At 40.4% G+C, this 13,359-nt stretch overlaps 3 protein-coding genes and 1 long non-coding RNA gene across 4 annotated transcripts in view; 2 read left to right on the forward strand and 2 right to left on the reverse strand.

Annotated features, from left to right (window-relative positions):
* Positions 1-173: 173 nt before the first annotated feature.
* brk1 (BRICK1 subunit of SCAR/WAVE actin nucleating complex) lies at positions 174-1,611 on the reverse strand. The gene is made up of 3 exons (XM_071895322.2): positions 1,451-1,611; positions 804-886; positions 174-686 (listed from the first exon to the last, which is right to left on the reverse strand). The coding sequence occupies exons 1-3, from the start codon at positions 1,566-1,568 to the stop codon at positions 660-662; spliced, it is 228 nt and encodes a 75-aa protein (XP_071751423.1). The 5' UTR covers positions 1,569-1,611; the 3' UTR covers positions 174-659.
* Positions 1,612-1,613: 2 nt separating this feature from the next.
* On the forward strand, positions 1,614-4,612 carry LOC144539337 (uncharacterized). Its single transcript, XR_013504867.1, has 3 exons — positions 1,614-1,672; positions 3,890-3,972; positions 4,131-4,612. It is a non-coding gene; the product is annotated as an uncharacterized LOC144539337 (long non-coding RNA).
* A 179-nt stretch (positions 4,613-4,791) lies between these two features.
* On the reverse strand, positions 4,792-6,380 carry gpx1a (glutathione peroxidase 1a). Its single transcript, XM_071895177.2, has 2 exons — positions 6,026-6,380; positions 4,792-5,510 (listed from the first exon to the last, which is right to left on the reverse strand). Exons 1-2 carry the CDS (start codon positions 6,248-6,250, stop codon positions 5,160-5,162), a joined length of 576 nt encoding a protein of 191 aa, XP_071751278.1. The 5' UTR covers positions 6,251-6,380; the 3' UTR covers positions 4,792-5,159.
* A 1,405-nt stretch (positions 6,381-7,785) lies between these two features.
* tex264b (testis expressed 264, ER-phagy receptor b) overlaps positions 7,786-13,359 on the forward strand; it is a 37,073-nt gene continuing 31,499 nt past the window's right edge. The window contains exon 1 of the mRNA XM_071895175.2: positions 7,786-8,171. Within this exon, the coding sequence (XP_071751276.2) occupies positions 7,917-8,171 (255 nt within the window). The 5' untranslated portion in view covers positions 7,786-7,916. The remainder of the gene's footprint in view (positions 8,172-13,359) is intronic.

Here is a 13,359-nt window from a genome sequence, read left to right on the forward strand (position 1 = left end):
AAACTACCCAGGCACCTCTTTCTATAAACTGGATTAGAAATAATTCAGTCTTTTTAATGCGTCTATGTGTCATCATGGCCTATCACTGTTGTGCACAACATGAGGTGCATATATAGGTAGGGCAAATGATTGTGAAAACATAACCTGGCTTAATGTCACAACATGAAACATGGTCATTATTTTCCCTTTATTACAGTATTTAAATCCTGAAACATCATCACCAAACAGTTCACTGTACAAGCAGGTCCTTAATAAAGATGAATACACACAGTTACTTGTTCAACTTGGCACACAGGAATGTTACCCTTTCATAACCCTTTGTGTTAATGACACTGTAGACAACACAGATGGTCAATAAATTGTGCTGATGCCAGATCCATAATTCAGCTTCACAATATTATTTTAAAACCAACAAGGAATATGGAGGTTTTTCTTGTTTTGTAACATTGGTGATGTCTGAGTCACTGACACCCGAGACAGACAGAAGTTCTTGAATAGAAGTGTGTCATGGGATCAAATAACACAAAAAACTCAGCCATATAATATCAAAATTATCCACATGGTCCCAAAAAGGAAGGGTGAAATCCATCACACTTTATCCACAAAATCAGGGGGGTGGGCAGGTGGCTTCATGATGCTGTGAATTTCCATGACAGGTTCTAGGTCAAGGTCTCTCCTTTTGTCACCTGTATTGATAGACAGATGCATGTTTATGTAATGAAGACTGATCATATTTCACTTTGTAACATTCACATACAAAAGAGGGCCAGTAGACTCCATTCATTATAATGTAATATACTTACTCTGGCCTCAATATATTCAATCCTCCTCTCCAACGCTGTCAGCTTCTCATTGAGGGTGGCTAAGCGGGACCGACACGACATATCTGTGAGGGTGAGAAAATGTAGGACATCAAGTAAATGTAATGGGAATAGCCATGATCCCTTTTATATGGTGTATATGATGCTGACAATTGTGACTAAATTCACAGACGAAAGACTGCAAAATGATGTTGTTGACAAATAATTATAAGAGAACTCAATTTTATTTAAAAGATGTAGTGACTGCAAAACTGACAGTGGAGCAGATAGGAGTTGCGGTGGAGGCCATAGTCATTATGTTTAGTTATCTTCATCCATCGGGCCTACAATAACAGGCCTAGCCGTTGGCTGTATCAAATACTCAAATCCAGTGCTACATATGCGTTAGTCAGTTTGTAAACAACGAAGTCAACATGGGAGGTAATTCGACACCAACATGTCATAATAATCACACATGGAAATAATAACACAAACTCTAAGCTACGACAGCTACAGCTGGCTAACTGGGAGTGGCCGTAGACATCGACATCATAAACATTAGCTAACGTTAGCTAGCTTGCTACAACAGGATAGCTAGCTTAACTGATGTCTGTGTCGTGTAATGTGATTGATCTGAAGTAGTTTCTTACCAAACGAATTCAGAAAGTCGGCGATTTTCTTGATGCTGCTCGTAATTACTTCTATGTACTCTCGATTCGCCCAATCTTGGTGAATCTCTCTTTGCACTGGATCTTCCTGACCAGCCATGTTGGTTTAGTTAAGACGAGTCGCGGATGGGCGTTCAGCCAGGAAGCAAAACGTAGGAGGGCGACGTTATAATCGGTGGTTCGGAGAGAAGCTTGACGTTAACGGTAATAGCTCTCATCACCTCAGGCTCAGTGAAAGATTTACTGTTATAAGAAAATGTGCACATTTTGCTTGTACCTTACGTTAAATATAATCAACATGCCCAGATGTTTATAACTATTTCCAAGGAAGCTTGTGTTAAGTATGAAGTACTATATATTCATTATATGGTTCCATCTGACATTTGTTATCAAATATGAACGTAACGTTATCCCTGATTATTTTGACATGTATTAACATGTGTTTATAACATTTATAAAATGTTTGAGTTAGTAAAGCAAATTAAAAGCTGATTACTTTTGCTCCATTGGGTATGAAAAGTTAGGCGAAACACTCAACATCTCAAAGCTACATTAACTGTAGACATAATTTTATAAAATAAAACATTCCTCACGAGACCCCGAACATAACTAGGCCGGTTGCCTAGCAACTGTTGTATTTGCCAAACGACGTAAACAGACACAATACTAACGTAATACAGTAACTACTCCCGGTTGCAGATAGCCTACTAATCAATTGAATGGTGAGGTCATTTTTTCTCTTTTCTGGATTGTCCAAGGCACACTGAACAGTGTTGTGTCTCTTAAACAGTTCTGGACAGCCAAGCAGAAAATCAGTCTGTAGTTAAATATGCAAGCAGAGTTAGCAAAGAAGTAGTGTTAGCTAATAGGGCTGTAGCTAACTTTAATATAATCTGCTTGATGCAAGACACTAGGTATTTGATAAGAATTGGTAGGTAATTGATACAAGACACTTGTTAATTTTAACGGTAACATTATCTCCAGGCAAACAATAAGACTCAGTCACATACTCTGTTTCCCATTTTTCTTTTTTAAACTATTTTTTAAGGATTCATCCAATGGCAGTCAGGTTGTGTCACATAATGACACACAAACAAAATACCAGTGTGAAGAGCTCAGGTAGGTCTTAAAAGGAGGAAACAACTTTTTCATACTGTTATTAAAGGAAAAATCCACCCCAAAACACTTGAACACTATTTACAAATAGCTATTGGTGATGTATACCTTGCATATCTGGGCCCAGTTTGTTGTTTGGTGTATTTATTTATTTATTTTTTTCGTGGATAACTGGCCAAACAAAGACAACATAGACAATTTCCAGCGCAGCTAATGGAGTCTGACAGCAAAAATTATTTCAGCTGTCTAAAACATCGAAGGTAAACGTCAGGTTTTTGTGTCAGACCCTCAGAATCAAAGAGCAAGGGCTTTTTTCTTGGGTCGCCATTTTGCAAGACGTTCAACAATCAAAAAGGGAGAAATCTATCGTACAAGAGGCAGAGATACCAACGTCTGACTGACAGCAGCCTCGATAAACCATAATGCAATGCAGCCACAAGACATGTCTATGGTTTTGAGTAAGGGGCACGGCCGCGATCATACACGCCCCAGTGTTCACAAACTAGTTGGTTAGCTTGCTATATTTATATTCCCAAACAGACAGTGACGTGATAGGTCTCACTTCTGTTTTCACCGAAAACACTGCAGACTAGACTGCTTCTTTCTGGCTTGGAGTCAGTGACAGTTTCTCACATTCAGACCACTATCTTCTTTTCTGCGAGGCGCTTATTTCATTTAGGAAAAACAGGATCATATTTAAGGTCTTGGTAAGCTATAGCTAGAGACGTGGGATCCACACGTGTCTTAAAATTTGTAAAAAAAAAACCAAAACAACTTTGTTTGGCAGGTGCTCCTGTTTCATGCATGCTAGTATGGTGAAATGTGATATCAGTGGTGATATTCTTCATTAATTATACTATGATAATTATTATAAATATTACAATATATAATCAGTTTTAATCATTGTGTAATTTTAGACAGTTGTACAAATGTGCAAGATGGTTTTCCCGCCCCTCCGCATTTCCACTTTGGCTGACAAAAGTTTCTATATAGGCTGGAATAGCATGTGTAGTATCTTTCCTCCTCCAGTATCTTTGGCCCAACTTTGAAAGCACCCACTTATTCTCTGAGGGTTGTTGAAAATCATCCTGGTAAATGTAGGAATTCACTTTCTGATGTAGAAAACAAGGCAGGTTGAGAGAAATGGGGTACACCAAAAATGTAAATTACAGCACTTCATCACAAAGTAATGCTGAAATTCATTGAACATCACAAATTGGTGATATCTAACAGTGTGAGAGTATCCTAGGGTGGACTTTTCCTTTAAAATGCTCTGTATTTGAACTGTTTTCCTTTCTTCTAAAGGCAACAATCGATGAGTGAAGATGACTGTTCTTTCCTCACAATATCTGAAGTCCTTTTCCCAAAAGATTCTCTAGAAGCTCTAGGTTAGTTTGAAAACACTTTACTTTTTTTCCTTCTATGATGTGGGAGTTTATGGCGAATGATGGAACTCTAAGTTACAATAGGCAATTGCTCTAAATCACAAAACAGATTGCACATAGGCCTAACTATGGTCTTCCATTCATTTTTTTCTTATGTGAAGAAAGTGCTGACATGCAGCCTCTGGAGGACCTGTTGGCCAAACTGGAGTTTGAGAATGAGCTGAACCGTGTGTGCTGCCGTCAAGACTCAGAAATGGAGTTTGAGTCCCCATCAACACTTGCCAAGGCAGACAGAATGGAGAGCTTAACCGAGGAGAGTTTTGACACAGGAGTTTATTCTAGAAGTGGGGAACATGTGGTAATAGAGATTGTTTTACAGATGGAGCAGGAATATGATCTTTCCATCTATTTTGACTAATATGCCACTCCACATTCCAAGTGGAGAAAACAAAGTCATGCTAACAGAGTGAGCAGCAGCCTTGGTAAGGCAAGAATATTAGTCATCATCTAACTGAATGCAAAAATAGCATTATAATCTTGAATATTTTAAGAAGAATATTATATATTTAAGAATATGTATTAGCCTTATCTGCAGTAGTTTTACTGTTTGCAGATGGCCTATGCTGCAGCCTGTCCCTCTCATGTTTTGTTCACATAATAAAAATCTTTAAGAGTTATACTGTGTAAATTGTTTTTGTTCAGCTCTCAAGTACAATTGAATGTTCCAATTATGGTTTTGCATGGTTAAGAGAGTGTGTTATGAAACAATAGCTTTGGCATCTATTGAATTGCTATCATTAATGTAGACAAAAGACAGTGACATTAAATGTCAGAAAAACTTTATTTCTTCTCTTGCAGTGTACCCCACCAATATATTTGTGATACAAGTAATACACAGTGTTAGGGTCAGTCTTTTACATTTTCATCAGAAACTCCCCTCACAAAAAGGTTTCAAGGAGTGTCTTCATTGAGTAAATAGGCTGAACAACCACAGTGTATTGCAATGGAAATCCTGGTCTAACTATTTAGGAGACCTTGAATGGACTTTGATACTGAGAAGAGGGAAAACATGGTAAAATACCCAGAGCAAATGTGTGACTAGTGATTAACATAAGAAAGGCCCTGACTGGCTACAGGCTCTTCATAATTCTTATCTTCTAGAACCACTCAGGGTGGCGTTGTAGGACACTTTACTTGACCCTGTTGAGCAGCTCTTTAATATCTGCCTCAATGTCACTGGTGAGGAACTTCCTGCTGTAACGCTTGTACGGCTCCCCATCAGGACTGACCAGGAACTTCTCAAAGTTCCAGGAGATGTCGTTCCTACTGACAGGACTCCACATGATGAACTTGGGATCGCTCATGAGAGCCATGGCATCATCAGAGGGGAATGGCAGCTTCTCCTTCAGATAGACAAACAAGGGGTGGGCATCCTTTCCGTTCACATCCACCTTTTCAAGGAGCTGGAACTTTGGTTCAAAGCCGTTCCCTGGACGGATGTACTTCAGGGACTTCAGGATTTCATCATTCTTGCAATTCTCCTGTTCTCAAAGAAATCAGTCAATGAACAGAAGCATTTAAATGCATTAAGGGGCTGGCAATAGTTGACATCACAGGTTATGAGGTGTTTTTATATAAACTCACAAAATTAGGTTTATAGCCTGCCATAATAGCCTGGTCTGTTCTTCACAAAACCGAAAATACAGTTTAGCATATAGGCCTCCTTCAAATTAATGTAATAATGTATTTGTATAATGTTGATTAGACTCATCCCAAACATAGAATGAATGAAATTAGAAATGGGTATTTTCCATATAGGTATTTCCCTATGTGGTGTTGAAAACATACAGTAGCCTATATCTGAATATAGCCTCTATCACAGATGAATGTCACCAACATGCACAAATACATTTTTGGCTATTTTTTTTTTTTATATTTTGAATAATAGTTACTGAATATTCTGAATATGTACAATGTAACTTTTCGCATAGGGAAATAGGCCACAGTATGCCAGCCAGTTTTGAGCATGGGCATATAACTAAGAGGTTAGGCCTACCTGATGTCCAAACTGATTGCAGGGCACACCCAGAATAACAAGTCCTTGCCCGGAGTAGCGGGAGTGCAGCTCGTTCATCTGGGTGTAATCCCTTGTTGTTGTTCCTCAGAGTGACGCCACATTCTCAATGAGAACTACCTTTCCCTGCAGGGCAGAGAACCTGAGCGGCTCTCCGGACAGCAGCTTAGCGGACAGCTCGTAAAACCTTTTCACATTCCCAGCCATTGCGACGAGTGCGAGCTGAATTTGACCAACTTTTATTCAGACTGTAATAGTTTGTCTTATCTGTACTCAACCAGTCCCGTGTCGGCAAACCAACAAGTCCAACCCTCACTTTATCTATGGGGCGGGCCAGAGGTAAAGCGACAACCCAAGTGTTTATTTTTTTTTTTAGAAGATGTTATAAATTGTGAATTAAAAAAAATGTACACGCAAATTTTTAGCATATCTATAAGATTCCAATCACAAAGAGGATTTATCAGACTTCACTGTATTCTCTGTGACAACTGTGACCCCAGAAATATAAGAGCCGAGCATGAAATCATATTCCACTATTTCATAATCAAGGAAGTAGTCACCATAACCGTCTACCTTTCATAAGCCATTTGCCACAATATGTTGAAATAAAACAGTTACAAACGATTACATAATACTGTAATCAATATATATATATATTTTTTTATACCAATTGTAGCAATTTGGATAGCTTGACACATACGTACAAGTCTCACGGAGCTGTCTCTAGGTCTATAAGGAAGCGCTGTCAGTTTATTTTTAAAAAAATTTTTTTTTTAATAAACTTTATTGCCACTTCTATTTATCACAGTACAATGGAGCATGAAACTTTAACACAGTGAGGCAAGATTATTTGCAAGCAGTTGTTCAGCTACAGTGTAAAAATACAAAATACCATAAAACAATAAAATAAGCAAAGGGCATGAATATAGCAGGTTAGTCTACCTTTGTAAATTCATCAATAGATTCAAAAAGTTTAACATTTTAACAGCTTTTCTGCTCTACACATATTTCACAGAGCCAATATAATATTTACAAGCAAACAACGTGTGTAAGACTAGGCTCCAAAATTGCATGTAATTTTGAATATGTAGAATAGTAAATACGTAGCCTACTATAGTTATATGCATAGCCATAGCCTAATAATAAGGCAGAGCACCTTTTACTTCCTATCTCTATTGTCTTCCAGTTGAGCAATATGAAGCCCAGTGCCATCTATTGTAGTTCCTTTAAAACATGAACTTTATTGTCTCACATCACTGACAAACATGTCATCAGCTAAAATGTACAGTCTTGGGCTAAAAGGACAGCCTTGACCTTGCTGTACAGCTAACTCAGTTATCTCGTGGTTTAACCCAACTGTAAGATGACTTTATAGCAGGAAGCGCTGAAGGTGCGTTTGATTTGTGTCAACCAGAAGCAATGCTGAGCTCAAAGAAGCAGAAAATGCCGGCATGAGAGCTCGATGGTGAACATGTTTAACCTCACCACGACCTCTACACTACAGTAATACTATATTATTAAAAAGCAAAATGTTTAATATTGATTGCTGCCGAAGAGCTAATGTTTTATTTGTTTACTTGAAATAAAATGCACCGATATGCCTCGCTGCATCTATGCTGCCGCACACCGCAACTTCGAGAAGAAGAAGAAGAGTGCACCCCCTTGGCCGGCACAGATGGTATCTTCCAGGAAGTGCTTGTAAAAGTTCACAATGTAAACCCTCCAAAAGCCAAGTCCAAACAATCACGGATAAATGCCAACTGAGGAAGCAACAACAACACTTTAAATCCACTTTAGACTGCTAGCTTGCTAAAAAACAAGGTAGCCCGTAGCCTGCCTGACCCACCAGTCAGTCACAGACAGCCAGTCAGTCATGCCAGACTGGGTATGTTTGTGTGTAATCATTATCCTGCTGTTGAGTCTTCTTATAATAGCTGTCTTTATTGTGTACTCGGGACTCCTGTCAGAGATTAACATACAGACTGGCTCTCCTCCCATCAAGAACGTCACATTCGCCTACAAATTCAAAGAGGAACCATACAGAAACTGCGGGCAACTTTTTAAGGAGTGTCGCAGTGTTGGACCCAAGCTTTCATGCATTGGGGTGTTTTATGATGATCCTAAAAAGGTAAAACATCCATGGCACACCCTCTCACTGTTAGTCTTATTTTACTCGTGTATTTTTTCAGCTTGATCCACTATTTGGCCCAGGTCTGCTGATGTACGTTATGTAATCGACCGCTAGATGGAGACAACGCCATGCGCTCAAAACGAGTCAAGTGGTTTAAGATTGATTTCTCACATCTCATCAGGTTCTTAGTTGACATTTATTATTACATTATTCGGTTTTAGAATTTTGTGTTCATTCAGATGAAATATTTTTTTCTCATAGTGAATGGTAAGGTATGGCATTCCCTATGGTCCCATTTCTGCTCCCTCTACATTTAGGCTACACTATTTTGGGGTCACTTTTGTCATAGATTGTGTTTGTTTTCCCTCGAGCAATAGCGCATCTGGAGAGGGTGTGGTGTGTTTTCTGGATCCAGATGTCAGGGAACACTATCCAACTGAATGATGGGGTTAAGGTCTTGAGATGTATTCCCACACCAAAGCACAAGAACTTGAGGTCAAGGGTCATTGGGCAAGCTTCCAACACTGACCTTTCTCTGGGAATATGACTGAAGCCGTTGTGGTCCCCCATGTTGCCCCACCCATGCTACTGAAAACATGATCAGTATTGCTGGATCTCTCTGTGAGGTGTTTTCTTGAATTCCCAACTGCTCGCCGTGTGAACCCCTCAGTCCCAAAATCTTGTTATCTGCTAGCAGCAGGAACAAATCTCCTCTGTTTGATCTGTCTTCCTGATACCTAATCCTGCACACTCTCTGGGGTCTCCAAAACCATGTGGTGCAAGTTCCCATATTTTAAAGGGAATCCAACATGAGTTGTTTTTCCATAGCTATCATGGCTCTACCTAAACAAAACAAGAAGGAATGGAACAGGGAAAGGCACCTTGAAACAGTTAAGCAGTATAGTTGTAGCACTGTAGAGGTCTAGAGGTTCAGGTGACAAGGGTGGAAAGTGGGGGCCAGAAAGATTTGATCTTTAGAAACATGCATCCACTACAGTAGATGAGCTAATATTGAATCCAAACTATTTAGCTGACTGCCATGCCCGCAACAAACTGTGTCCGTCTAGCTTCAAGGCATAGCTTACATATCAGACACACTATAAAATACAACCATTTGCAATAATTCACTATGAATTGCGCTGATGTCTACCACATCCAGAGCTGGCGTTCAATTGCATTGTCCTCGGTGGCACTGCTTAAGCCTGCCATAGCCTGGCGCATAACAACCTGATGGAATGTAACCAGAGTTCAATGATGAACTATTCCAGCTCTTCTTCAAAACCCTTTTGTTACGCCCATCCTCTTTTTCCCAAGCCTGCAATTAGGCTAGCTGTGGGTCCTAGTTCTTCAGCGCACAGTCACAGCCAAGTCCTGATCTAAGTTAAAATAATTGGCGTAATGATCTCAGCTCATTAGTGTCCAAGCCTCAGGATGCCATCCAGTCCCCAAGTCAGAAGCCCCAGAGAGCGCTCTGAGATAGAGGAACTGGTATTTGGTGTCTATATAGTGAGGCAATGTCCATTGATATTTGTAGTGAGAAGGATTTTCAAAAGCACAACTGTCAGAGGATAAGCGTCAGTGTGGCTAGCCTCATCCTCTGTCCTCAGATTTCTCACTTTAATCACTTCCTCTGGAGAAACAAAAGACCTCAACAAGGACTTTAGTTGGTCCTGAGATGGTTGCCATGGATACAGGGCTGGAGCAGCTCTGCCTTTTCCTTCAAACAGCTAACATATATTCTGGGCCCCACTCACTAAACCCTCCTCCTCCACAGCCTCTTTACAGTTTCAAAGGCTGGGGGTTTCTCTCACCTAATGTGCCCACTCCACCTCTGCTCCCCGGCCCTCCTCCTCTCCCCCTCTTCCCTCTGCCTCCCGCTTTGACTTTCATCAGAGGGAGGGAGAATCAGGATGATCATCACGGATGAATCAGATAGGATGTGAACATCAAGTTTGTCAGAAAACTAACTGTCTCACTATCTCGAAGCTTAGTGATCAGGGTCAGTGTTTGTGGTCCTTGAGACATGGATTGTCAAAATGAAAATCTCACTGACAAGTGGAATGGTGGAGGAGATGGAATGACACATCTGTCTGTCCATCTCCAGGGACTGCATGTTTGGGTCATAGTCATACACCGAAAGCTGTGGAAATAGCAGCTGGAGGAAGGGCAGGTCAGGGTATATCAGTCCAACTTGCAGTCTTTGTGGTGACGGATGAAATGGAGAGAAAATCCGTCTAATACTTCCCCTTTCCGAAAGTCATAGCAAAACATTTGTAATATAGCCCTCACTGAATCTGAGCACAGATGGAAAGTACTTTGTATGCTGGTGAAGATATGTCTCTCACTATTCCCTCACCCAGGCCAATTCAACAGACCCCTCAAAAGACGATTCCAAGAAGAGGCTCCCTCCCGTTGAATTTCTGAACTTTTTAGCTGCAGATGAGCTGTCAGTGTATTGAAGAGACATTAAAAGACAGCATACTGTGACAGGTATCCTGAAGAGTGAGGAGAGGCAAAACAAAGAGTGTGGATAGTGGGCAGAGGGCCGTGCTGTTGGCTGTGGCTCTTTGTTCTGGACTCCCTACTCAGAACCCTGTGATAATTAATAAATCCACTTGGCAGAGACTTCCCACTGTGAAAACCCCCCCAAAAAATGTGACAAAAATATCCTCATGTCAAGTCATTCCAAAACTGATTTCGTAGTTCTGAAGACGTGACTCTTCTCTTGGCTCCGGTGACAATCGCTATTCATTTTGAGTGGTAAGTAGATGTAAGGCTTGTTTAGGGAATCGTGCACAATTGAGCAAGAGTGTCTCTCTGCGGGGCTTCATATTCATATTCCCCTATCAGGATCCAGAACATTTTGGCAATCAGGCTTACTGAAGACTGGGTGTGGTTCCTGTCTCATTACTGCGAAAGATCCGAGTGATGACACCATCTGCATCTAAGAAGTGTACAGCCAGGAGGGAAGCAGGACTGTTTGTCGCCTCATGCTGTGTAAACAACTACATACACCCCCTGTTGATGAAGAGCCTTGGAACAGCAGAGAACTAGAATCCATTAGAAGAGGCTTGTCAACAATGTCACCACATGGCCGGAAAGTCAGTGTCCAGAAGATTATTATTGGGACCAGAATTATTTTTTTCAGAGCTGCCTCCATTCAAGCATCAAGGAGACAGAATAGAAAAAGAAATCAATGTACATGAGTTCAACTTGTAAACTAGGGAAGTGCTGTGGCCTAGAATGCTGGTCCCAAGTCAGCCCAATGAGTTGTTTACTTCCCCAAAACCTGATTCAATCTGAGAATGGTCTACCTGGGGATAGAACAGGAATCTGAAAGTAGAGAGAAAAAACAGAAAAGTCAAAAAAAAGAGCAGAAAGTCTAGTCTATAGAGTATTGTTTTCCCGTGTGGCAGAGACAACTAATGCAACGGTCCTGATCCCGACCCTGAAAACGAGCCTGTGTCTAACAGTACATGTCGGCTGTGGATAGAGCATCACTCAGAGTTGGGGATTGTTTCCGTCCCACTTAGCTTTGGATAACTTGCTGAATGTTGCAGATTGGACGGTGCCTTGTCTCTTTGGGATGTTTTCTTTTAGTCTTCTGGGACAGACAAAACAGAGACACATAAGCTAGTAATTAGAGCAGAGATGCAACAGAAATGTATACTGAAGAGGTAATATATCTGGGTGCAAAATACTTTAATAATAATACTGAGTTGTTTTTTGGGGTTGAGAATCAGGCTTTTTAGACTTTGTGGCTGAAATGTTTTGCGATGCCGGCTGCTTGCTCGATGCACTGTCCTCCATTATTGAGCAGTTGAAAATGCATGTGTGTTGCCAACACTCTTCCAAGCAGATTAGGTGATGGTTGCTCAAAAAGCCGCTAGAAGTTGCCAGACGATGTCATAAGCTAAATTGCATATGATTATTTGCTACACCAATCCTGCTCTCCCTCTGCTCTTAGTTGGGGCGGGGGGGGGGGGGGGGGGGGCTACACTGTGTCTGGAAGTGCTTTGAATTGGACAAGCAGGTAGCACAAATGTCCGTGCATCGGCCTCAGCTGTGTCGATTCCCTGCCAAATGTTTTAGGAGTCAACATATCACCATTTTCCCCAATGGTATGGAAAAAGTAGTCAGATTTGTTGTTAGTTGCTTTTGAGCAATAAAGTCACTGGGGAGTGTCTTGAAATTCCAATGGGTGGGGAACTTTTTTTTTTCCCAAAACAGAGTACAGGTCAGCTAGTGAGTTTTGAAAGCTGGAAATCTAAATATGTGGCAGCGTCATTTTTGAGCCATTGGTATTGATCAACCACTCTGTCGTTCCCACTATATGCATTATAGTCATTTGGTGCTATGGGGCAGTAAAAACATTACTTATTTCCCCCACGCTATTTGAGTTGCATTTTTGTTGACAAATTTACTAAAATAACCTTGAAACCACCTTTTATGGCATGGGATATCAACCAACATAAAGTAACACAAAGCTTAGAGATAAGGCTTAAGGCTATAACCAACGGTAAATTATTTAAATGAAGCAAAATATCTTTCTCTTTCAAGTAGTGCGTTGAACATGAATCAACTTAATTATTTGAGAAATTAGGCTAAAGCAAAAGATAGAAAATTAACATTACTTACATTACTTACATTTTAATAGAATAATTGAATTGAATTGAATATTTGACAGTAAACAAAACCCCAACCCCAAAATCTTGAAAATGATTTTTTTTTAATTTTCATTCATCAAGGTAAGAATTGCTGAACACACATGCAATGCCTTGCTTTGCATTCATACAATTATGTAGGCTACTGTATGTATGTATGTATGTATGAGCTGCCCTGTGCAACCACAGTCTTTTAATGTTGGCTGCTAAGAACAACAGTTGGGAGTTAAGTGCCTTGCACAATGGCACAATAGTTGCTTAGGGAGAGTTTTACTAATTCACTTGACCTGCTGAGATCTTACCAACAACCTCCCTGTCACAAGCCTGCTTGAAAATGCACTTTATGGACAATTGAAGCATGCATTCTCTCAATAAATGTGCCCATCCTAGGCTCATCACAAAATTGTTATGTATGTAGTTTACTAGCCAACGCTCACACTCACCTCATTATTCTTTCCCAACCAACTTTTGTTGCTTAACTGTCATAGACTCTCAATAGGGAACCTCAAGAGGCTTTTCTT

Source organism: Centroberyx gerrardi, chromosome 5 (assembly GCF_048128805.1).
Source record: "Centroberyx gerrardi isolate f3 chromosome 5, fCenGer3.hap1.cur.20231027, whole genome shotgun sequence".
Classification (NCBI taxonomy): domain Eukaryota; kingdom Metazoa; phylum Chordata; class Actinopteri; order Beryciformes; family Berycidae; genus Centroberyx; species Centroberyx gerrardi.